We start from the raw sequence: 27,101 nt of genomic DNA on the forward strand, positions 1-27,101 counted from the left end.
TTTAACCCATTCTGGGCGGGAACCCCTTTTGGTGCTTTACCCCTTCAGGCGGGGAACCCATTTTGGGGTTCTGTACAATATGTACAGTATTCAAAAATGTAAAAAGAATGATGCTGCTATATCAATATTAGAAAATTTTCAGAAAACTTAGAGGCGATTTAGAGGCGTTTTTAGAATCGGCCTCAGGCCTAAATGGGTAGACCTCTTTTCACTATTCATTCATTCTACTAGCTTAGCTATCACAGTTTGTTGTACAGCTGTCCAGAGTTCAAATTCCCTCCACCTCCCCAGCCTCCTCCCTGTGGCATTAAGTTCTTATGTTAATGGATGATTCTGTAATTGCACTGTGATTCTATGTGATTCTATGGATTGTTCTATGATATCTGGTATCTTATCTCATGCAATTGAAAGGTTCAATGTTATATTCATGTATAACCCAGGGGTGCACAAACCCTTTTTGGGCTAGTTCTCAGAGGAGAACATTCACATTCAACTGTCATGGCAGCTTTGTTACACCCGAAACAGACTTCCTCTTCCTCTTCGAAATAAGAGCTACTTGTAATGATTAGTCAACATTTATTTCAACTATGCATGCACAGCGGTTGTATATAATGCATATTATGCTCTGCTCTGGGGGGTTTGTGATCTCAGATTCTGTGTCATGCTTGCATAGGTAATCTGTAATATCACAGAGTCACACCACCAAACTGAATGCAATATCATTGCAATAAATGGTAAATGGGCCCGAGAAGTGTCTAACTTCTCATTATGCCATTATATTCCATTATACAGGAAGAAAGCCTCGATGATAACCTAATTCAAATGTAATTGAATGGATTAAGATTTTGACCAAATAGTTTTCCTTGGAATTCTGGCAAGTTCAGAGACTGTAAATGATGTATAATTTGATCTACAAATTCCATGACAAAATGAGTACAGTAGGTTGATTAAGTGTGTGTGCTGCCGTGTCCTGCATTGCAGAATAGTGGAGGAGGACTGGTGGAGCCTCCCAGTAACTACCATGCAGACAACAGCCACTCAGACCTCTCTGACATCCTAGAGGAGGAGGAGGAGGACTACTCCTTCACAGAGGCACCGCACAGGGCTTACACGGCCACAGCCAGCAGGGTAAAACAGTGATTCTCTAATCTCTACCTACTTTAATTATATACATATATATATATATATATATATATATATATCCCGAGCTAAATTAATGATTAAAGGATCTTACTGTGCACGGACCGTACATGTTATTTCTCACCATCATTTGCACCAATTGGAGGACCTCATCTCTTTAAGTTTGTCTTGCATTGCCATTTCGTTCTTTCTTGTTCCTTTATTTCTCTTTTATTTCTTGTTTTCCTTGAGTGCACCATTTTGATTTTTTTGTTTTGTTTATTTTCTCTTCCTTTTCTTGTGCGGCTGGATCATCCACCACACTGTCTTTACTTTACTCTCTCTTCACTCGTCACGATATCTGGCCCCTTTCCAACTCGCCTTGGCCTCCCTCGGCCCCCGTAGTCCCGCAAGTTTGACAGTGACGCAGACCTTCTCGAGAAGATCCTTAAGTTGCCTCTCCATGCTCACCACGGCAAGCAGTTGTTCAGCATTCCCGAGTCGATGGAGGAAGAGCAGAGCAGCTTAGAGAAGAATCCCCCGGCCTATTGCAGGCAGCCCCCCCGGCCCAGGCCCAGTGACCACAGCCCCAGACACGCTCATAGAGACGGTCCCCATCGAGGCCCGGAGCAGCACCTCCAGCATAGCCCTAGGCACCGGCCCCAGCCACAGCAGGCCAACAACCCCCACCCATACCCATACCCCCAACCCTACCACCACCACAATTACCTCAGCAGGGATCCCAGGACCCCTGCCACAGAGCTCCTCTCCAGGCTTGAACCCGTGCAGCAGGTTAGGCCCAAGACCCAGCACAGGGTCCGCTATGTCGACACAGTGGACGCCGCCGGCTATCCCGAAGGGGAGGATTTGGGCGTGTACTCGGGTGCCAACAGCAGGCAGGTCTCCGCCGGCTGTCCTCCCCCTCCTCAGAGCAGAGAGAGATCTAGTCTAGGCGACCGCCTCAGGAGAGAGGCCATGCTCCGGAGTCAGAGTCAGTGCCCACAGCCAGCGCCCTACCTCGTCAGCAAGACTGTGCGGAGAGTGAGATCGCCCACCGGCCGCGACACCGAGATCGACGTGGAGTACGGCGCAGACGACAACGAGGAGATGGCGGCGTCGAAGTACCCACCCGGGGAGGTAGTGATGGACCAGATGAGCTCCGAGTGGTGGGTGGAAGGGGCACCGGTGGAGCACGCTAGACCGCCACACCTCCGGGTGGAAGGGGCACCGGTGGAGCACGCTAGACCGCCACACCTCCGGGTGGAAGGGGCACCGTTGGAGCACGCTAGACCGCCACACCTCCGGGTGGAAGGGGCACCGGTGGAGCACGCTAGACCGCCACACCTCCGGCGGTCCAGGGCTGATCCGCAGGTGTTCGCAGCCGCAAGCCAGCAGCAAAGGGTGTGTTCTCCCAGTCCAGTACCCCCCCCCCCCCCTTCCCTTTAGGGCAGAGTGGGGTGTGTTCTCCCAGTCCAGTACCCCCCCCACCCCTTCCCTTTAGAGCAGAGTGGCTGTAACCTTTTGTGTCCTTCAGGATATCATAACATTCCTAGAGGATTAGGTAATAGTTACTAGTTAGGTCCCAACCCAAAGTCAGGAGACTCCCAACTTATAGGGTCATCCATCAGTGATCTAAGCAGCAGACAGCGACGTGAGGACAGGGAGCCCTGTGGAGGTGGCATGGCCTGTAGGACCTCATGCCCTTTCACACTACCATTATTTGTCAACAAGACTGATCGCTGAGCAGTGGAAATTCAGGTTCAGCTTCACCCAGCTGATGGCTGCACATGCTCTGTGGGGAGCTGTTAAGTGTCTTACTCTTGCTCTTCAACACAGACCTGGGGTCAGAAGGTCAATCCGTGACCTTCTGCCTGTTGTCACCCATAGGTGTTTGTGTGCACTACAGAGGTGTCTGTGTGCACTACAGAGGGCTGTTGTCACCCATAGGTGTCTGTGTGCACTACAGAGGTGTCTGTGTGCACTACAGAGGTGTCTGTGTGCACTACAGAGGTGTCTGTGTGCACTACAGAGGTGTCTGTGTGCACTACAAAGGGCTGTTGTCACCCATAGGTGTCTGTGTGCACTACAGAGGTGTCTGTGTGCACTACAGAGGTGTCTGTGTGCACTACAGAGGTGTCTGTGTGCACTACATAGGTGTCTGTGTGCACTACAGAGGTGTCTGTGTGCACTACAGAGGGCTGTTGTCACCCATAGGTGTCTGTGTGCACTACAGAGGTGTCTGTGTGCACAACAGAGGTGTTTGTGTGCACTACGAGGTGTCTGTGTGCACTACAGAGGGCGATGCAAAAGGTTTAAGCCAGTTCATCTTTCCCACGTGGCCGTGTTTAGTTCACTGTTGATCCTCTGATCTCTCATTCCTCTCTCTCCCGATGTCCATTAAGTGTTTTTGTCACTCATTTTCCCATACCACTTTGAATCCCTTTGTGCTAGTTGAGACACATCCAGACCCTCTCTTCATCCTGTCCACATTGCCTAGTCTCTTTCAGTGGAGACGCAGTACCTTATTCCTTTTCTGTGCTCACCGTGATGAAAGTAAAAGTATATGGCGGCTAGATTCTTACCATGGACTGATGGGGAAACCTGGGGTTTGTTGTCTTTAATTTTCATTATATATAAGTTGGTATTGTCCCTTTTAAAGTACAAAAAAAGGTCTGTGATTGCTATAGAGCGTTGCAGTCCCACCCCGACGAGCGGCCCAGTAGAGAACTTCCAATAATTTTTTGTGGTTTTTCTTCTTTCTACTTATTTGTTCGGCCCAAAAATGTGTGTTTATTGCCATGATTTGTCACCATCCGAGTTGGCTTTGTCCTTCCATTTTTTTAAACGTCTGAGAAAAATGAATGGGAAATTCTCTTCTGGGCCGCTCGTCGTCATGAAAGGGAGCAGGACTGTGAGTTTTCTCAAAACCCCAGGTGTCTTCAGTTCATGTGCAAGGTTATGTTTCTGCCTGAGATATACGCATGTCTAATGATTTGCTTCTAACGTGTGTTTTGAGCAGGAGTCCAGCAGAATCCCAGAGGCAGCGCAGAGAGGCCAATCAGAGTTCACTTCCTCCTCATCAGCCAGGCAACTCAAAGGTCAGAGACTGTGTGTGTGTGTGTGTGTGTGTGTGTGTGTGTGTGTGTGTGTGTGTGTGTGTGGGTGTGCGTGTGTGTGTGTGTGTGTGTGTGTGTGTGTGCCTTCTGTGTGTGCGTGCGTGCACACGCTGGGCTGGGCATATTCTCCCCATGTCCCATAGGGTAGGTACTCTCACAAAAAACATGCATTAATCCTGGTCTCTAAACTAGCCGGGGCACCTGATGGAGGGGAAAGGAACTGGTTGAAATATCGTGTTCCTTCCACGCGCTACGTCCAACAAACTCCAAACTCCCCCCTGTCAGGGGAAAAAATAAGCGGCTTGGACTCCTCATGCATAGAAGGAAGTATGGGGTCAGTCTGTTGCTCTACCCAGGTTGGCAGAGTACAGTACAGTACAGTACAGTACTCTCTCTGAGAAATTTGATATTCCCTTTCACCGATGGTGTTCAACTCCACCAAAGGTATACTATAGGAATTCGAGCCAGGCCATCATACAACTCTTTCGACCTAGTTGTGCAAGGTACTAGCAGTAGTAGCAGCTTCTTTGAAATAACGTTGGCTGCTATTGTTCCACAACCCTGGCACATTCAAGGTGTTGCCAGCAACTACATCTGTACATGATGAGATGAGGGTGTGTGTGTGTGTGTGTGTGTGTGTGTGTGTGTGTGTGTGTGTGTGTGTGTGTGTGTGTGTGTGTGTGTGTGTGTGTGTGTGTGTGTGTGTGTGTGTGTGTGTGTGTGTGTGTGTGTGTGTGTGTGTGTGTGTGTGTGTGTGTGATGCACATCTCTGTGGGGGGTAAAGAAATCATGCCGTCAACATCAGCAGCACCATTCAGCAGTACATCCCCAATGTTTGTCAAAGTCACTTCATCCTGAGTCCTTGTTTTCAAAGTCCTGCCTGACAGCTCTGCTTTCCTATGTTGCTTGTTGTGTGGATTTATTTTTCCAACGTGCGGTTAACTTATTGTACACAATCCAGATGTCTGCTGTGACAGAGAGATTTTGGAACTCCTCAAATGTCTTGTTGAGCTCGACCTCCTGTCTGTTTAGTTTAGTTATGGCTTATGGCTTGTACACACTGCACCATATTTGCTCCAATTATGCTGTCGTGGAGCATTTTTGGCACAGTCATTCAGATAAGATTGCATATCTGGATCAGACCTAGGCTATACGAGCGCTTATGCGAGAGAGTTTTCGGGAGTTGGGACCGGGGGGCTCCGCTGTAATCTTTTCATGGACAGTGAGGTCCTCTGGAGTTATGTACAGGCTAGGTTATGTGCAAACCTAGCCTGTAGTTGTAAGTCATTGTTTTGTAGTCATCAGGCCGGAACCCTCAATGTGGAACTTCCTTTCCTTTCCTCCGAGGTGGAAAGCCTGTGGAAAGGTGGTGACGCGAGGTTATCTCAAAACCTGTGCCCAGCGTAAGTGATCTTCACCTTGTGGATTTATTTGGGCCACCGGGAGATCGGAGATAAAACCTTCTCAGCACACACCAGCCTTCATCTACATATGTTGATGCATTCATTCATCAATCACTCCATAAGCGTTCAGATTATGACTACCTTGCCAGGCTTTTTCTCATTCTCACCACAGCCCGCACGTGACTCATGGGAAATCCATGATTGCTTTATTGTTCTGTAACTTGAACAAAATGTATTCCATTCATGACGATGTGAGTGTCATTCATGTGGTAGGAATGTGGTAAGAATGGTAAACCCACTGTCTAAGACTATACTGTTTCCAGTGTGCAAAAAAGTTGGGCTTGCAAGTAGGTGCGTGCGACGTGCGTGCGTGTGTGTGTGCATGCCTGTGGTCGGACGTAAACGTGACAGGCAGCGAGGCAGGCGGGGGAAACTCTTTCTTATTGGCTTTCTATACGTTGTTTTGTCGTATTGGTTTCTTGTGGTGTTTTTAACGGTCGGTTTCAGCCATGAGATTTTTCAAAGCTCAGACCAAATGTACGCTAGCATTGGCTATATGCAATTGCTTGATGAAATCCCGCTTGGACATGGGCGTAAATTGATTCGAAAGCTCAAATATAGGGCTGATGAGAATTTCTCTTGTTGTCTGGGAGATTTTTTATGTTGATACTTGCAGGATGAGACAGGGATATGCTATATCAGGATCCAGAGTTTCATCCATTGCATATTGCTGGATCAACCTCAGCTCAGAATCAGACATGCTTTCCCTCGCTCAATTCAGTGTGACATCTCTCTTAATCTAATGCCCCTCATTCTGTGTAATCAGCTCTTAAGCCCACCGAGCTGCCTCGAATCTTGCTTCATCAAACGTGACGTCACTCTACCAAATGATGGAGTTCCACACGGATATGTGAAGAAATATCAACAAACATGGACACCATGAGATGCCTTTTTTAAGAAATCTGCACCCTGTTTTGCCTCCATTCCAGTCAACAAAGCTACTTCCCAGACAACTTACACCGCTCTGCATCAACATGTTAACCGATAATATCAGAGTGTTATGCTGTGTGCACATGGGCAGATGCAAAGCTACAGTCTACCATTCATTGTCAATGGAAGCCAGCGACATGACGATACAAAGATGCATCCGACGTTTGTAGCTGCTGCAAAAGCTACAAATACACTGTGTAGCTTTGCATCTTTAGTTTTTTGCATCTGCCCGTGTGAATGCAGCATTACAATGTGGTTTGATTCAACAGAATGACTAACCATTCAAGAGACCTGGGCTGCCAAAGTTGACCGTGAAAATGACTCGAAAGGGTATCTCTCATTTAAATTTCTTAGTGAAACAGCAATGAGAGCTGCCAATCTCCAAACACTGTGCAAATGCATATATATATTTTTTTTATAAAGAGATTTTTGGGGCATTTCTGCCTTTTATTGATAGTACACAGTATGACAGACGAGAGGAGAGAGAGATGGAGTGGCACACAGCAAAGGTCGTTGCTGGCCTCAGGAGTCAAACCCACGACTCTCTCAGGCTCCATTAGAGCCATTTAGGTATGCACCTTAACCATTAGGCCAGGGACAGCCTAATGGACAGATTAGGCACCGTTGGCTTGCTCGCAGCCAAACTCTTCACACACTCTCCCTGGATGCCAGAGCTGAACCTCTGCCCCAATGCCGCATATCTAGAACATATCGTGTGATTTCCGTGAACTTTTGCACGCACATTCACACTAGGCCAAGGAAGAAATGCCACTTGAACATTTTAAAATCAGCCTCATGGTGGCGCTATAACTGGCCTATTTGTGTTTTTACCTATAACTGCACTGATCTGTGTAAAACTTTGTATGCACACTCCCTAGATGCCAGGGAAAAACCTTTGCCCTGCATTTTTCACATCTGTCCTTTATAGCACCACCAGGAGGCCAACTTATGTAAAACTTATTTTTTAATTACTGAACAAGACGGGTCTGTTTGATTTGTCATATTCCATCCTGATTGGCTAAGATTGACTTCCAAATTTTCAGGAGTGGCCCGTTTTGTATAAAATGCTGCAAAAAAAAAGTGAAACTGTGCATACATATTCCAACTAGGCTGAGGAAGAAAAGGCGCTTGACATTTTTCAAAAAACGCTCCTATCCTGGTGGAGACCAGGTGGGCACTTTCTCTAGTTTTACTATCCATCTCTCTCTGATAAATGTAGTAGAGATGCGTGTGACATAATGCCTTCTGTTGGTGAAGCTCTCCCTCCCCCCACAGAACTGTATACTTGGAAAGATTAACACGAGAGAGAGAGAGAGAGAGAGAGAGAGAGAGAGAGGGGGAGAGAGAGAGAGAGAGGGGGAGAGAGAGGGAGAGAGAGAGAGAGAGAGAGAGAGAGAGAGTAACTAATCTGAGAACCGGCTTAACTCAAAGTGGCTTGTCATGACATGAGATGGGAGGAAGTGTCAGCCATGAAAATAGTAACCTAGATTAGTCGGTGATGACACCCTCCTCCCGTGCAGAAGTACAAGTCCATCTCTGACCAGTGTTGATTTCCACCACTAATACTATGACGACAAATGTTCGTCGACTACGTTTTTTCACTGACGAAAAGTTGAAATAAAAACTAAGGTATGACTAAAACTATAGACTAAATATAATTGACAATTTCGTCAACACATTTGAACTAGACTAAAATGTTAGCGAGGGACTAGTGGACAAGACATCCAGTAGACAAGTCATTTTACACTTGGTTGCATGCTGAAAATCTACAAGCTCATAACGTATTGCAGCACGTCACGTTGTGAGCCATCAAGCATCAAGGCCCGCCAAAATACATCTTAGTCGACTAAATCACCTGTAGGTTTAGTCGACTAAAACATTCCAGTTGACTAAAATGTGACTAAAACTAAATGAAGTTTTATTCCAAATGACTAAAACTAAAATAAAAATGTGCTGCCAATATCAACACGGTCTCTGACATCTCTCTCCCTTCGGTCTTTCTCTCTTCTCCTCCTCCTCCTCTCATTGCTAAAATAGATTGCAGCTTGATCAAGTGAACCTTCCCCTTTTATTTTGGTTTTGTGTGCAAAGGCACGGTTGACCACACTTGCGAGCTCTTGCACGTGTGTGCCGATAAGGGAAGGGTAGCGGGGAGAGAAGTCAGCGTCCTCCTACAACAGTATCTACCAGAGAGATACTGTCAGTCAGTCAGAGGATGTGAAAGTGAGCGATCTCTGTGACCCTGACTCTTGCCACAGATGGGCTGATCCTCTCTAACGAGATAGGGGGAAGATGTCTCTTTGGCACGGCTTAAAATCTGGCTACAGCGCTTCACGTTCACTCACTCTTATCACACCGTACTGTATCACCGTAGGCCAGTTCACTCACTCTTATCACACCGTACTGTAACACCGTAGGCCAGTTCACTCACTCTTATCACACCGTGCTGTAACACCGTAGGCCAGTTCACTCACTCTTATCACACCGTACTGTAACACCGTAGGCCAGTTCACTCACTCTTATCACACCGTGCTGTAACACCGTAGGCCAGTTCACTCACTCTTATCACACCGTACTGTAACACCGTAGGCCAGTTCACTCACTCTTATCACACCGTGCTGTAACACCGTAGGCCAGTGGTTTTCAACGCTCAATGCTATCAAGGCCCATTATTCGTTCGGCATTTAATTGAGCCACGGACCACCATTTGAAGAGATTTAGCCTCTCAGACCCCAAAACGTTGAATGTTTTGTTGTCTTTGGATAAGATTTTGTTCACATTTCCGTGCTGTATTGACGTGGTACCATTAGAAGAGATAACAGGCAAACGTTAATCAAAATAATAATTCTAACTCTTGAGAGCGTAAAATTAAACCAAATGGACCCGGTGTATCCAGTGGTCCATTTGGTTTCATTTTACGCTCTCAAGAGTTAAAGATCTATAAGGGTCCATTTGGTTACCAACTCTTCATCATTTAGCTGGGGACCACCTGGAACCCCCTCAAGGACCACTGGTGGAAAACCACTGCCGTAGGCTAAAAGCATATAGTGCCCTCTGGTCACTTTTAGCCTCAACATGTCCATGCTAAAAACAGTGGCCAAGGATAAATGTATGGCAGGCTATTGTTTGTTATTATTACTTAAATCATGATATGCTTTCAATTAAAGCCAATTTAAATGGCCTCTACCTCTTGTCAGACCACCACTTGGCGGCATCGTGGGCAAAAATGTTTGTCTTTGGACTCAGGACATTCAGTTCTACGAGCTGATTCACTGTGTTTTCCAACTGATTTCTGCTAGTGCCAGAAATGTTGGGCCATGTTCTGAGAGGCCAACTCTGAGAGTGTACAAATGGAACCAAATGGGTTTTGGTTCCATGTGTACACGTGTCATGGTTATGGGTGTCGAATCTGTCGATTGCCCAATGCATACCGAACCGTGGGTCCTTGAAATGACAAAGCCATCAGAGTTCACACTCACATGGTCTGGCAAGGTTATTCATCAACATTTGACCTTATTCCCATCACACAAAATAGCCTGTACAAGATGTCCAAGTGCAGTTTATGTAGACTTAAATTGTAATTCAGTTTTCAGCTTCACCAAGCTGAAACTATAATAATCTGGAGTATAAACGTTTAAACTGTGTCTATGCAGGGGGTTTTGAGTCAAACGTGTTTAAACTGTGTCTATGCAGGGGGTTTTGAGTCAAACGTGTTTAAACTGTGTCTATGCAGGGGGTTTTGAGTCAAACGTGTTTAAACTGTGTCTATGCAGGGGGTTTTGAGTCAAACGTGTTTAAACTGTGTCTATGCAGGGGGTATTGAGTCAAACGTGTTTAAACTGTGTCTATGCAGGGGGTATTGAGTCAAACATGTTTAAACTGTGTCTATGCAGGCTGTATTGAGTCAAACATGTTTAAACTGTGTCTATGCAGGGGGTATTGAGTCAAACGTGTTTAAACTGTGTCTATGCAGGGGGTATTGAGTCGGCGCAGACCACAGGCAACAGTGAGGTCCGTATCTTCGTGGCCCTCTTCCCATACGACCCGTCCTCCATGTCACCCAACCCCGATGCTGCTGAGGAAGAGCTACCCTTCAGAGAAGGACAGATCATCAAAGTAAGATGGCTCTGCATTATGTTTTCATATTGTGTCTGTATTAGAGTATAGCTTATGTCATATTAACTCTTATTAACCCTGCCAGATTTAAGGTCAAGCCGGAAGTAACGATCAATCATTTCCGGGGCACTCGCTAGATATACTTTGGCCTTCATCAGAAGCGCTGTTACAGTACCGCAATGTTCTGTATGATCACCTCAATATGAGCTTCAATTCAGAGAAAAACGATTGTCGCTAAAGATACAGTGGACGGAGGGAAAATATTCAATGACGTCAGCATTATAAACTAAGAACTCGTCCAATGTCGTTCTAGGCGATCTGTGACTTTTAATAAGACTTGTCCAATGTCGTCCTTAGCAGAAAATTGGACCCCAGCATCCCTATTCTAGAGGGAACAATCGCCAACGCCAGATGTCACATCTACATACAAGCTCACAACGCACTAAATATCATTGCGCAGTTATTTTTTTGTCAATATTATGTTATACAATGTTGTTAAAAAAATTCTAAAACAACCGATATTTTAGAAAGATTTTGTACTGTATACGAATTACGAACTCATGGTTAGTACTACCGTACCTTCTTAGCAGGGCTCAAATTAGATTCTGAGAACCTTATCTGAAACCCAACAGTGGCGTATGGAAACCTGTGAAAAGACATTTTGCGGCACGATGCGGTTCACTTAGTTCTCATAGTGGAAAAGAGCCAATGGCATGGATTCCATTTCAATCATTTGGATTCCATAGAAGCCAGTGTGTTTCTGCGCACCGAAAATAGCAGATTCACAAGCTCACAACACGTCCCAGCGTGACATGTTGGGAGCTTGTAGATCTGCCATTTTCAGTCATTCGTTATTTTAAGATGAAAGACTATTTGAAGTGATCAAACTAGCAATAGAACACAAGTTTAGAAACATCTTCCGGAAACATGAATGGTCTCAGAAAGAAATGTCACGATTTCTTCAGCTTGGTCGGGCCTAAAACAACATTTAATTTAGCTTTATTCCAATGGACTGTGGTTCTCCTGCCCCTGCAGGTCTACGGAGATAAAGACGCGGACGGGTTCTACCAAGGCGAGAGCAGCGGCCACATGGGGTACGTGCCGTGTAACATGGTGTCCGAGATCCAGGTGGAGGACGAGGAGACCCGACAACAGCTGCTCCAGCAGGGCTTCTTGTCCACGGATGCCTCCATGGAGAAAATAGGTATGGAAAACACTTTAGTTTGTCATTTTGTCCACCAAATGTTCATGTGCACTTCTGTTTAAAACCGCTTTTGACCGCTTTAAGCGTTATTGTAGACTTTAGCTGTTGCGGCGATTGTGAATTTTTTTTGAAAATGTGTGAAAATTGAATATATATTCTTTCACACCGAACGTTTTTAACTCAAATATTTGCTTCTGGTGTTGTCCCTGGAAAAACATATTTTCAGATGGTGGTCGGTGGCCAAATTCATATCATTCTGGGGGTCCTTGACATGAAATAGTTTGAGAACCACTGATGTAGAAACATAAGATTTTAAGAATACTGTTTTAGAAGACATTTGTAGAATCTTGTCTCAGTTCTAAATGGGTTAAACTTTCAGACACAATTCAAGATTTCTATTATCAATCTGGATATTTCTTTCTACTGGTGGTTTGTTTTTGTTCACAAGAACAATGTTCATGTTTAAGTGGCAAGTGAAAATGGCAGCAGAAATGGCAGTTCTCAGTTCCCTTTTTTGCCGTAGTCTCTAAATTGCTCAGCTGTGACTTGAAGCTCAACTGTTTTTATTTGGATTGTGTTGGAGGAAATCCTCAGGAGCTAAAACAGTGAAAGTTACTACTCTAAAGAGAGTGCTTTTAAATAAAATGCTTTGATCCGTTTGTCTTCAGCAGGAAGCACAGAGAAACAAGTCCTCACATTATACTGTATTTTCGTTGAACGGACATAGTTGAACTGCACAAACATGTTACCATTCAGTGATGCGTCGCATATTTTCCCAGTATCTCTTGCTTTCACTTGAGTTCCTATTGCGGGAATCAGAACCATCATTTGTGGAGCACACTGTGTTGTCATGAAGTGTTAAAGGCAAGCAGTATACAAAGTGTTAGCCTGTGGGGTAAGTGGTTGGGGCTTTAGAGCAATGCCTCCACACAGCAGATAAAGCTGATGCTATGCTTCTATTTCCTGCTTCCTCTCTTAAGTATTTCTGCAGATGGTTCGACTTTTTCACTTCCGCTTGGTCTTCACTACCGTTGTTGGCTGCTCATTGGTTGTCGTCGTTTGAATTGCCCCTTCACTGGCCTATATCATTCTGTCTCTTTGTCCTGTCTGCTTCTCTCAATGTTGCATCTCTCTTGTGTTCCTTTTTTGGTTTCAAATTTGGTTTTCCCTTTCTAAAACCCCCCCCATCAAGGCACTCGCACACACGCACAGCTTCCGCGCCGCCCCGTTCCACCACCGAAACCGAGACGATCCAAGAAAGGTGTGTCTCGCTGCTGACTGCCGCATGTCAGCCCTCACTCCTTTACTGTGTGCTTCTCTCTCTCTCTCTCTCTCTCTCTCTCTCTTTCTGTCACTTTGGCACTTTCACTCTTTCCGTTGCTGCCTCTCACTCAATGACCAGAGGGGATTTAAGGTTCACTAGTCAAGCAACAAAATGAAACGGCTTCTGTATGTTAAGCCGACCCAAATATAAAAAGGCCTTATATTCTGTAAGGCTTATATAGGCTAGTCAATCTAAGGTTTGACCCAAAAGAAATTGCAATAGTAATCGTTTTTATGATCCTTAGGGTCATCCAAATAACATATTAAAAATGGTTGTGAAAATGTGTGGATCATGGTAAATTCAGGGGTTGAAAGTTGGGGGACCATTAAAAACCTATATATGGCAACTATTTAATTATGCTTTATGTAGCATGTGACGTGTCAAACTAGGGGTTATTCATTATTCTGAATCAATTGCAAGCATTGGCTAAAGATGGTGAATCTCAGAAATGTTAGTCCCACATACAGACCGACTACGATATTGCATATTTTTCATGAGGTAGATCAGTTTAGCTTTCCCTTGACCAGTCTGTCTGGTCAGGGGCTTCATGTCGATTCATACCGATATTCAGTTTTTAGGCATATAACGATTCTCTCAACTCACGATACGATTGGAAGCACGATATTATGTTCACAAAACGATTTCTCACGTTTTTTTTTAAACACAAATTTTCTTTCCAGACAAATGAACGAAAAATATTATTATTGTTTCATTATTTCTCTCCAAACCCATTGAATATGATGGAATATGAGTAAGGATTGGTGTGATTATGGAAGCTCACACGCGCGCACACACACACACACACACACACACACACACACACACACACACACACACACACACACACACATCTATATATTTTTTTATTAAATTGATTTAAATCATCACCAATTTTACAAAACATATTTAGTAGTAGTATTTAGATTGTCTTAATGCTATAAATGAATAATCCTCAAGTTGAACCTATAGAACAATCTTTGAGGAAGAAACACGCCTGATGTCGATAAACACAGTCTATGGGATAAACCCATAAGCTTTTTATCTTTTTGTTATATTGTCCAAAAATAAACAAACTGTCTCTGCGATATTGTCGGGGAGGTGTCTCTGTATTGTTTACGACAGTCAGTCACTCATTTGATAGTCTGTTTCTAGCAAAAATGTAACTAATTCGGCAGCAGTCAGTTGATTCTTCATATCCATATGAGTGAAACCGCCAGGGTGATTTGTTTATTTTTCAAACACAGTTCTTATATGAGGCGATCTAAGATCCTCCTATGGGGATTATAATACAAATACAAAAATAAACGAACCTCTAGCTATATTGACATCAGACTTAGGTGCTCTATAAATAAAGCTGTAGTGAGTTGAAGTGACAGCTGACAGGCAGCTCACGTGTCCATTTAGAACACGGGGACATTGTTCTTTTTGTGGACACGTGCCATAACTAATTCAGAGCATCTTTTATTGATAGTAGAGTATCCCCTCTGGTCTACTCCATCTGTGCCTTTGTCTGTTTTGTTTTTGTTTTTTTATTGACGAGTAACTTGAGGCATATTTTGGTTTGGTTTCAAGGTCACATTTTGGTTCAGTGATAGTATCTGCTCATGCCTTGGAATTGTGTGAATGCCTAGAGTGAAACGTGATCAAGTTCTTTAACCTGCTCGCTCTCCCCACACCCCCATCTCTTCCAGTGGAGTCTGCTGCACTCTGGGATGAGGGCATAGACTCCAGTCAAGGTTTGTACACCACCCCACCCCCTGCCTCGCCTTCCTTTTCTCCAGCATGATCAGATGACTGTGTCACCAGCGCATGCCTCTACTCCAGTGGTTCTCAAACCTTTTAATTCCAAGGACCTCTCTGCAGCGTTACAGACCTGTAAGGGTCTATTTGGAACCCCCTCAAGGAACCCAGAGGGTCCTTGGACCTCACTTTGAGAGTGACACTGCTCTACTAAGCAGAAGAGTTCTTGCCTTTTCTCTGTGTTTCCAATCTAGTCTCTACCCAGTCTCACCCATGAACACGGCGAAATAGCACAGAATTTCAATTCCGTACATACGTACACGCCTAGAAAACCCCACAATCCGTACATACCATATGACACTGAAATCCTCCCCATAGACAATGACAGAGGGGCGTCGTCTCTACCGAACTTGAGCCATGGGAGACACCACCGAGCGGCCCTAAAGGGCCACGAGTTGCCGTGTCGAGCGTTGCGAAGTCCGGTAGAGCCGACTCAGCCGCATCCAAGTTTTAACCCCATATGGGCAGAATAGTAAATAATGTCAAAAAGTTAAAGTGCTTGAAAGTTTAAAATGGTCATACATTAAATGTATATTTATAGAAGCATTGATGCACTGTAAATGCTTTTGTCTCTTTATAGTGTGCCATCGTTTTATTGGAGCTAATTAACCCTAACACGATCATATGAAATTAATGTATTTTAGGGCTGCAACTATTATATTCTTAGCAATTATTCCATCCATTACTTTTTCTATTCATCAAATTAGAGCAAGTTTTTTCTTTCAAGAAATCGACTAACCACTTTATTTATTAACCACCCTATTTTCTACTTTGTTGTACAATGGTGTCATGCAAAATAGCGAGAATAGCCGATCTATGTGCACACAATGTGAGCTTGTAGATCTGCTATTTTTGCTACTGTATTAAAACAAAAAAGGAGCGGTTGCACCCGTAACACTATCCTCTTTTTAGAAATAAATACACTTATTCTGCCTTGATTTTATTCCATGACATGCTTTCTTTCCTCCATGTGTTTTTAGTGCACTGCTGTGACATTACCTCGGCATGGCATGATGCTGAGTGGATTATGACATGCATGCTGACATGCTGATTGGATCACCGTGGGTCTTGTGTTCCCCAGAATCCCTGTATGTGACTGTATGTGCTGCTCTGTTTCAACTGACAGATCCCAGCCGAACTGCTGCTGCTGCTGCTGCTGCTGCTAGTGTGGGGAACCTGCCCTCAAGAGCCCGCAGAATGGTGGCCATATTCGATTACGATCCTCGGGAGAGCTCCCCCAACACAGACATAGAGGTCAGAATTGCACATTGTGCTGGAAATAACCTGTCACTCACAGTACAGATTTGTCTTTCACTCATGGAGAGACATTTTAAGACTAATGTATGCTTCTTCGCACAATGGTCGCTAGGCACGTAACGATACACTCAACGATACGTATCATGATATGGGGTTCACGATGTGATTTTTCACGATATTTCTTACACAACATTATTTTACAGACAAATGACTAAAGCTTTTTCTTTAACTACATTGCAAACGTAGCATTACTTTTAATGTAAAATTACTTACTTTCTGTAACAACTGTAAACATGCTTTCTTGTTTAGAACCTAGCTTGAGTTAACAGCTTTCTTTGATGGCATCGATGTATTAATGAGCATCAACGACCATTACCTGTATGGGCACAGACCATAGACTGTAAAAGAATATGGACAAAGCGTTCTCCGGGTCTGATATGGACGTAAGATGAAGCCAGTCAGTCCTTGAATTGTAAATCGCCATCTTTCTACATATCTCACACACCATAATTCACGAGCCCCCCTAAAAAAATAAAATCGATTCATATCGTCGGGATTCATATCGATTTAAATCGATATACGATATATTATTACATGCCTAATGGTCGCTCACCAAAAGTCATGTCATCATGCAAAAAGAAACATAAATGAGTATTTAGGTGCATGTTACTTAATGACGTCTTATGGTCCTACTGTTTCATGTCCCGTTCAGGCTGAACTTACCTTCAGCGCGGGAGACATCATCAATGTACTTGGCGACATGGACGATGATGGTTTCTTTTACGTGAGTATAGGCTTTGAAATACCATAATGATTACTGCCCTCCAGATGAGGCAAAGAGCCTGAATCTATTGTGTTGCATTCTTGTTACCAGGGAGACCTGAATGGACACAAGGGCCTTGCACCGTCCAACTTCCTGCAGGCCATGCCAGAGGAGGCTCCGTCGTCAGGGCCTCCTCCAGTCCAGCCCGCACCGGAACCCAAGAAAGAGCTGCAGGTAGCTGGACAGTCTGTGTGCTGTAATCATGGATTCCAGTTCTCATTCGCCACGACTGATTTCAGTCATTTGGATTCCATAGAAGCCTTCTGTGACTGCGCACCGACAATGCGCACCACAACACGTCGCACTAGTCTGCGACGTGTTGTGAGCTTGTAGATCGGCTATTTTCATTAATTTGTTATTTTAAGAGTGAAGTGATCAAACTAGCAATAGAATACAAGTTTAGAAGCATCTTCCAGATTATACCTAAAACATCATCATTACATTTTCAGTCTTGAGATTTTATTTTTGCTTTATTCCATGAGTAATGCACATCCATGATTTGTAGTAATAGAAGTCTTTGCTCAGTCATTTTCATCAGACATCATAATGTTTCTTTAAAGTTTCATTCCTCTTTTCGCCGGACACTTTACACACAAACATTGTGCAGTCTCTTCAAAGTTTCTTTCAGCGTGTATGTATGTTCAGTGGGTTCTGTTGCATGTCATTTTTTCAGTGTTGCAATGATTTCACCCCATTGCATTTCTCTCGCTTGTCTCTCTTGTTTCCTGCATGGCCTTTGGCAGAAGCAGAAACGAACTGTACACTTTGAGACTTGATTGTAAGTGTGAACACCCTGTTCAGTGCCACGTGTCTACCCTCTGTTAGAATGTCCCTCCCTCAGTCCTTAACCTTAGTACTAGATAACACCGTTCATAGAAAGCATCCCTTCCATGCCCAATGTCTTCGTTAGAGTTCATTAGTTCAGCTGGACAAATGCTGACATATCTGAATTGCTAGATACTGTGTCTCTCTTCCCTTTTCGCCCTTAAGTCTTTGTGTGACCCTCTGACATAAACAAATTAGTTACTACAGAGGTCCATGTGAAGACTGGATGAAATCTGTTAACGTTGTCTGTGTTTTGTTAAACTAGGTTTAGTGAGTATAGTGTCTGACTCTTAATGCATCGGAGATGATTCACTCTGTTCATTCGTTCAATTTCTGCCTGAAGGTGGACTTGATTGCTTCTGTGGAGCAGCAATGTCCTGGACCCTCAACGCTGGAACCTCAAGAGAATCTGCACGCCCCGGCAGCAAAACCTTCTTCCAAAGACCAGACTGACCGCAGCCAAGATCTGCACCCCATACTCGCCTCGTCGTCCGTGGAGCCCATATCCGAGGCGACACCAGTCCCGGCGTCCACAACACAGGTGTGCAGTTCTCCACCACCTCATGGTGGTGACGTTGCAGGAAGCCCAACACAATTAGACTGCACCCCAGCAGGAAAGAAGAAGAAGAGCTTCTTCTCAAAAGGGAGGAAGCTTTTCAAAAAGCTGGGCTCCAGCAAGAAGGAATGAGTGCTGGGCCTTTTTAATGCAAAACACTCGTTTCACATTGAAAGCACTTTTTTGCCGTTAGTGTCGGTTATCTGTCTATGAAGTTAGTTGCTGATACACTAACCTGTCTGTATTAATAGACCTGATTACGCAAAACACATTCTTTAGAGCATTACTACAGCAAAACCTTGTCTCATAATATCAACAAGGCATTGCAACATCAAAAGAGCTCAGTCACGCTTGGCTTACAAATAGGTTTATCAAAGCTACTTCCAAGTATTAACTAATGATTAGCTTATGTGTTTTCAAATCATTCCCACCACCAGCCATAAAGCAATATTAAAAGAGCACTTCACTGACATTCAACCTTATCTAAATGTATATCCATCTGCAATAAGGTTAACTTGTGGGGGGGAAAAAACACCAGCTGTTCTGTGTTTACAGAAAGATTACAGGCTAATTTAGCATGGATTGCTAGTCTCCGCTGATGCTTTAAATGCAACGCACACGCATATAAAGTCACTGTCTGTCGGTAAGGCTTTATGAATCAATATAATACACAGTGAGAATTGCATTGTTTCTATTGACTACATTGACCATCAGCAGTGATTCCATATTCAAATAGAGGCAGATTTCTTCTTTAAGGATTGTATTTGCTGTTTTGCAGTCAGAGTGATGTTGAGTAAGTCCCCACCTTACACAGCTAATGTATTGAGATTTCCAGCCCAAGATTACTGTGCCATCCATTTATCAGTTGATGCAAGTCAATTGAAGCAAACTGTCATATCTTCTGCACGAATGAAAACAAATGCACTATGGCGTGTTTTGAGTGGAGCTATTTAAAATGTTTGTTCAGGTATCCCTACATTATAAATGTATTGTGTGATTCCACGGGGACCTGCAGGCCATTGTATAAACCATGGTCTTTTATTTGTGTCAGGCGTTTCACTTACTGTACCCGTCACCAAGTTGCATGTCGTGCAATTATGAAGCGCTGTTTAAGACACCATCCATTGTAGTGTGTGTAGCTTAGGTCTAATTTATTTTTAATTTAAGGAAAGCCTAACGTTAACATTTTGTTGAAGTGTGTTGAGTAGTAAGAATGTGGAGAGTGGACCTTCTGTGGTGCGAGTAAGCCCAGAGTTGCCCCACTGGAGGGGGACAACGGATGCCTTTGTCAAAAATGTATGTTTACTAGTCAGAACTCATGATATTCATGACTTTACCACTGTTGTCACAGCTCACCTCCATGTTTACATTGTCGCTGTCGGGCACAAACCTTGCATGTCCAAAACCGTAATGAGAAAATAATAACCTGTGTCCCAATGGATTCAATGGACTTATTATTTAGTCACAAGCTCTTGTTAATCATTTTATTTGTCAACAATTTTATTTTTTTAAACACACACACACACACACACACACACACACACACACACACACACACACACACACACACACACGCACACACACAGAGACAGACAGACAGAAGGAGCTAAATCTATATAGTCTAAAAATACATTTTGCTTTTGTTCTCTACTTTTGTTCTCTGACACTGTTATACAAAATAACAGTGCTATAACAAAATAGGACATTGATTTACGTAAATAAATTCATGGCTATATATGGCGATAACAGGGTTTCTGCCTAACAGCGATGATATATTTGTGTGTGTGCGTGTGCACGCGAGAGAGACCTGTGGCATGTCCAAAGATTATATTGCACATGCTGATCAGTAGGCTACTTCAAAGTTCTGTTTTTAACAACAGGCAATACTTCTCTAATATCAATGCACTGAAAATGTCAGCTTATTGTCCGGTTTTCCAGGCTTGATTGAGTGGATGTTGGAAAAGAGTTTAATCTGACAGACCAAAAGAAAAAATGCTCCCACAAAAGACATGCAAGCCAGCATATGGATTCAATATATGATTGAATGTTGAAATTGTCACGTAGCACGTTCATATTTTTCAAATACTGCATGAAACAGTACGTTGTTGTTAGGATTGTGGGTATGTGCAGAACAGTTTTTGGACATGGCACTGGTGTTTCGTGACGCTACTGAATTGTGTTAGGATCTGTATTAATTCCCTCCAATGTCTATTCATCTCTTATTTAGCCTCCTGGTGAGGGGTTTTCTAAAGTGAGACTGGTTATAAGCAACTCATGATATAAGTGAGTGATTATAGGGTTTTATCCTATTTCAAGACGTAGTGCTAATACTATTACCCACAACAGTACAAAATTATGTGATGTGATGACTTTCTGGGACATGTCATGTGGTGATTCAGCACGCTCCATTGAATTGAGTGGCTGAACTCAAAAGAAAACAGCCCTGTTATCACAACCCCAGCGGGAGGCTCTTACTATGTCAAAGTAGGTGCATGGTGGGACATAGAGTCCCAATTTTTTCATGCTGAAAAAAAGTACTTAACCCGCCCTTTTTTTCCTAATGCCCAGGAAGTTAATGCACCCTTTCGACAAAAATATTTATTTTAGATATGTGAGCCAAAACATAATAGTCTAGGAGCAAAGCAGTAGTCAAGAATTATGGTTAACAAAATCTTAATGCCCCCCATTTCTGGAATTTCATTGCGAAAGAAAAACTCACGAATTTCACAAAATGTGAATGCCCAATCCTGGCATGCATGTTGGGAGTTTAATGCCCTGCCCAACCCCTGGAACACAATCCTCCTTCCTCAGTTGCAGTGCTGTGCTGTGCTAGCTGCACATAAAATAGAGCAGTATTGTATTTTTGTATATGCTGGTCCTTGACAGTTTGGTAGACTTGAGTCATGAGATACTTTGGTGTTTGACACCAATGATGTTTTCACATGCGCAGCAAACATTTTTGAAGCAAAATATGTGGACCAGGCCTTAGTATTCAATCATATTGCTAGTTAGGCTTGCTTTTTGCTGAGTAGCACTAGCTATGTATTATGCTGTAATTGAATCCGATTAGGTAATTTATTTGCTTGATACAGGGCTGTAAGTAATTTCTCAGGTTTTTGCCGTAGTCTTTTAGTATGCTGAGCCACTTGTTGCATCTGCTGGCTGTCGAAACAATGAAATATGCCAAACTCTTATAGGTGCTTTGCCTGTTAACATACTGTGGCTACGCTAGACACCAAGCATCAAGCCATTGGGGATATTCACTGGGGTGAAACTAACCTAGACAGATGATAGAGATTTGGTTTGTGGATGAAACATAATTCTAAATAAGTTAGTAAATGTAACCTACATTATACAAGCATATTCCACCCCACTGAAGTATCCCAGGTGGACGGGTGTAGTAGTCAAAGCTCACCTGATTTGCAAAAGGCAATTTTATTTTATTCTGAATGTTTTTCATTTAGTGTGATTGGTGTATAGACCCATCAGTGTTATATAAAAAAGGGAGCATTATGAATAGCGGACAAATGCCAAGTACAGTATGAATGAGAGGAGGGTGAGGTTGGTGATGACACTTTAGATACAGACTTTGAATCTCCGGGATAGAGGCAAGATTGAGGCTGTTCTTTTATTTTTATTTTTATTTGTTTGTTTTTTGGAGGGGAGGGTAGGCGTTATAGGTTACTGACATGTACAGTGAACATTTGTACTGATATATTTGTATTTCACGGCCTTTACTGCACACACATTATCCTACCTGCTCTGTAGCGAGTAGGCTGCTACACACTGTAACACTGCAAACTTTATAGGACTGTCCTGCCTCACTCTCCATTGACTATATTCATTCGTGGCAGACATGTTTTGCTTTCACGTCATGCTGTTTGGTCGGGGAAGCCCTCCCACCATTCATTATGACGTGAGGCAAAAATGGCCTGGCCTGTGAATATGGTCAATAGGCCTGCTCCTTCTCTGCTGACTGAATCGGACCTATAGAACATGGGTAGCATTTTTAGATCAGTTGATAATATTTAGCCTTAAGACCTCGTTTTAGTCTTAATATGTTGTTTACAGATTGTTTATTGACTGCATGCATGACGATTTGGCCTTATTTGTTATTGTTGTCATATCTATGTTTTTTGTTTCTAGACAGACGTATGTACCTGCAATATTTGAGTAGTGTGATCATCGATGCAGTGGAGAGAGGTTGTTCCTAGGAGTCCTACCTGTATATACAGCGATGAACAGAGTTGGGGCGTTGGGACTTATATCGTATATTTTCATACAGCAAGGGAAGCTTTTTATGTTTTGTCTTTCCTGACCTGCATTCATTCTTTCAAACCATTGGAAGATTTACCTTTTATATGTTGTTTTTATTACCCTTTTGGAAGATCATCTGTAAATACATTTTTTTGTTAATATTGTTTTTCAGATTTTGTTTTTCTTTTTTTTCTTTCTTTTTTTTTGCATGTGTAAGCAGTGTTGATTGAGGAACAATAAGTTAAGAAGTAGGCAAAGAGGACTCGTTGACTTGAAATTGTGGTGATCTCTTTCGATATGGATCTTTTTACGGTAATAAAGTATGTATATTTTCACAAAAAACTGTAACTTGTATTATTACTACTGTGTAGATTCTCATACTGTATACGGTATGTTACCGGTGACACCATTTTATTACATACATGTAAACATGTATATAAACCTTACATGTGGCACAATACTGTACTTGCTATATCTAGTATAAAAGACAGTTGATAACAAATCTAGTATAAAAGAAGAAAGAAAGCTTAATGTAGTATAAAAGACAATGGAATGTGAAACGGGACTCTGCAGTAGGTTTCTTTTTGTATTTAATTGAAATTCTTAACATTTGTAAAAGTCTTCTTTTTCATGAAAATCATTGGGACATTTGATACAATACGCAGATGAGAGAAGTCGACACACTTTGCTTCCTGGCGCGTGCACGGCCCATGTGAAATGACTAGAAGCAACACTGTGGGTAAGTGCACGGCCATGTGAAAGACAAAGCAGGTTCCTCTTTTCCAGACTTCCTGGTGTGTGTGTGTGTGTGTGTGTGTGTGTGTGTGTGTGTGTGTGTGTGTGTGTGTGTGTGTGTGTGTGTGTGTCACGCTGGTGTCTTTCTTCTCCTTGTAGACAACAGTACACTCATCCATAAAGTAGGAAACACTACACTGTGGCAAGGAGTTTAGTAGTGCTTTCTACTTTATGGATGACTGCACTGTACTTCCAGCTGTCGGCGTCCCCACTTCTTTCTTCTCTTCTCTCGACTGCAACTGTGTTTCTTCTCCGCACGGATGCACTCACTAACCCCACCCAGAGACATGTACTTTACCTGCTCTACACACCCATAACACAAATTGAAACTCTTACACATAACACAAAAAGAAAAATGTGCTCTTCAAGTGAACCAGAAAATGTACTGACCCGGTTTTGCTGTTAAATATTTGCTTACGCAGAGAATTCAGGCAGTTGAAGGCCTGGCCTACAGTTTTTGAAAAATTGCAGTAAAGCTGCAAGAGACATACACATATCTACTATTCAAATGTAACCAAATGAACCTAGATCCATTTGGTAGAAAATGTTACACTCCGAGTTACAAATGGATAAATGAACACTAAGGATTGTCCTATGTACCGCACCCATATCTGACTGAGACTGTTCTAAGTTCGGCCTGTGGAAGTGCTATCGTAAGGAAGCCATTTTGGTTAGCATGAGTAAGCTTTTCTGTCTATGCGAAACATTTTTGTACTTAAAAAATAATAAAATAATTGAAATAGTCAGAGCAAAACATCAGTTTTACATAAAGATAAATGTGGGACCACAGCATACAATTATCCTATATGTTCAGTAGAAATAAGTAGAATCTTTACATTTTGAGCCATGATCAGTATAGTTGTATTTTCGGGTACAAGTTGCACATAATATAACTGTCAATAGATTCATAGTGAATACAATAATATTATGATTCAACACATTCATTTGATAATTGCTTATAATGTCATAACTAATGTGTGACCAACTAAGTAAACACGCCTATGTGGTCCATACTTTACCTTAACGAAAAGTCTTTTTTCCCACACTAGCGATTGACCAGGTCGTCCACAGATCTTGCAGGTGTCTTCTGTCGGTCCCAAGAAGTGGATGATGAAGAAGAAGAAGTTGGCTGCTTTTGAAGCCTCCAAGACCACGTGACGCAACCACAGGAAGAGGTACTAACAGTCACAGCCGCTCTTTCTCGCGTTAGTCTCTTTCCCTCCCCCAGAGGCTTCTAAAGCACTATACAGTAGCTCTAAAACGTTTTCATGCCAATTCATTTATATGTATTTTGCTGCGGACTCCCATCTGAAAAAGATTGTGCAGAGATTTCTGTTGTTAAAATGTCTCAAAGATATTTCAAAATTGTCTTTCAGAGATTGGGGGGGGGGGGGGGGGGGCAGTAAAAAGCTCATGCATTGCGAGCTTGTAGACCATATATTTTCAAATTGCAGCTTTATATACAGTAAAGTAGCTAGACTGATTTTGCCGAAGACTCCCTGGAACCACTCCAAGGACCCAAGGGGGTCCCTAGAGAACCACTGTTCTAAAGGCCCTACAAGGTGGTACCCATTGGTAATATAGTACCATACTGTGTACAGCTAATAAGTTGCTTCCAGATTCATGAATGTAATCAGTTTGTCTTGGTCATGCAAAATACTCAAAACAAAGCCTACTGTACCTTACAAAAGGGATTACAATTTCTAGCAGTGTCCCAACAATGGTACAGAACCACCACACCACCCACACTAAATTTCCTCTCTTTTAATTCATCATTTTCAATTTAGTATTTTGTTTATAATATTCATTTTTTTCTGTTTGAGTGAGCTGGTGCTTATCAAAATCCAGTATAATGTGTGTAATTCACAAATAAATTTACGAAACACCTTTGCAACAGGAGGTTGGGTAAAAGGCAAGCCCTGATAAGAAAATAGGGAAGAGAGGGGACATTACAACGCATGCCATGTAGGATGGATGAAATGTGATCTATCATTCTAACATGTACACTTAAATGTGTCAGCTTCATGACTTAAAGGGGTCATGAAGTAGCATGTCTCTGAGTGTGGTACTGCATTGTTTTACATACCCACATACAGAGAGATCTTTACACATTACTTTACTTACAAGGCGCGGGGAAGCATTTTTGTGGTAAGATAGTCTTTCTGATTAAAACTTGTTCAGGAAGTACCTGCGTTGAGAGAAGGGGGGTTGTGTTACTTCCTGTGAGTTGCCTCTTGCCTGCATGTGCTACAATTCTCACTTTCAGTTGTTAGTAACAGCAACTTTGTGCAGCACAGTTGTTAAGCAAAAGTCGACACAATCTTTATATGCAGTGTATAAGCGACATTAAACCAGTGTTATGATTACATTACTTAAATGTCAATAAAGTCTCTATAATAGCCTCGATTATATAGACTTGCTATAACCATCCTTTGCTGTCATTTGTGTTTCAGAAATGGCACAGTAACAGACTGCATCTAACCCATGGTAAGCTAATGTGTGGCTAACTTTACAGCAAGATGGTCACAACAGCAGATATATGAATTTTAAAAGACACATTAGTCTGAATGTTTGAATGGACTACATTCATCCACACCTAAATAAGTCAAATAGACTGACCATTCATCAGTGGTGTAGAGTATTTAAGTACATTTACTTAAGTACTGTTGAGGTATTTGCACTTTACTTGAGTAATTCCAATACTTTTACTTCTGCTCCACTCCATTTCAGAGACAAATATTGTACTTTTACAATATTTTTACGATTATTTGAAAACTTTAGTTACTAGTTATAATAACCACTTCGGCCCTATACATTTCGTCCATTTGGAAATAGCCGATCGACAAGCTTATTGTGAGCTTGTAGATCTGCTATTTTCAAAATATTTGAGTACTTTTATTTTTAGTACTTAAGTACAGTTTGATGCCAATACTTTTGTACTTTTACTCAAGTACAAATTTAAATTCCAGGCTTTTACTTGTAAGTATTTCCACATTGCAGTATTGATACTTTTACTTAAAGTAAATAAATGCTAGAACATTTTCCACCACAGCCATTCATGCCAAAGTCACAGAGCAAGTATGGCTTTTACACTGGATGTCAAGGACCCCAACAATTAAATGTAATTGGCCACCGACCCCGATCTGACAATATGTTTGTTTCCAGGACCCCCCCAGAAGCGAAGTTATGAGTTTAATAACGTTTGCTGTGAAAGAATATATATTAAAAGAATTGCACACATTTTCACGTCTTTTCAAAAATAGCAGATCTGCTATTTTTCAATAGCTAAAGTTTATAATAATGGTTAAAAAAGTGGAGACACAGATGCGTTAGCTAACAGTAAGTAAATGCGTTAAATAGCAAGCCTGACTGACAGCACAAGATGTGTGGGTGAGCCAGAGTACCTGTGGTAACAGACATGCTGATTAAATCAGATTAAATCATGATGACAATTTAAAAAGTATGTTAAAAGTTTCAACATGATTCTTCCACAACTTTCATCAATTCCAGTAAGAT

General features: G+C 42.5%; 2 protein-coding genes across 2 annotated transcripts in view; both read left to right on the forward strand.

Moving 5' to 3' along the window:
* Positions 1-23,120, forward strand: part of tspoap1 (TSPO associated protein 1) — a gene marked incomplete at its 5' end in the record, with an annotated part of 86,316 nt that extends 63,196 nt beyond the window's left edge. The window contains 10 exons of the mRNA XM_080781103.1: positions 982-1,128; positions 4,139-4,217; positions 10,602-10,744; positions 11,780-11,948; positions 13,141-13,209; positions 14,964-15,008; positions 16,199-16,326; positions 17,042-17,113; positions 17,204-17,326; positions 18,321-23,120. Coding sequence (XP_080637229.1) covers positions 982-1,128; positions 4,139-4,217; positions 10,602-10,744; positions 11,780-11,948; positions 13,141-13,209; positions 14,964-15,008; positions 16,199-16,326; positions 17,042-17,113; positions 17,204-17,326; positions 18,321-18,665 — 1,320 coding nt within the window. The 3' untranslated portion in view covers positions 18,666-23,120. The remainder of the gene's footprint in view (positions 1-981; positions 1,129-4,138; positions 4,218-10,601; positions 10,745-11,779; positions 11,949-13,140; positions 13,210-14,963; positions 15,009-16,198; positions 16,327-17,041; positions 17,114-17,203; positions 17,327-18,320) is intronic.
* Positions 1,624-2,982, forward strand: LOC308327052 (uncharacterized protein; the record flags this gene model as incomplete). Its single annotated transcript, XM_080780191.1, has 2 exons — positions 1,624-2,520; positions 2,956-2,982. 2 exons carry the CDS (start codon positions 1,624-1,626, stop codon positions 2,980-2,982), a joined length of 924 nt encoding a protein of 307 aa, XP_080636317.1.
* Positions 23,121-27,101: the final 3,981 nt, after the last annotated feature.

This window comes from Protomyctophum bolini (genome assembly GCF_963924005.1).
Source record: "Protomyctophum bolini genome assembly, chromosome: 13".
Lineage (NCBI taxonomy): Eukaryota > Metazoa > Chordata > Actinopteri > Myctophiformes > Myctophidae > Protomyctophum > Protomyctophum bolini.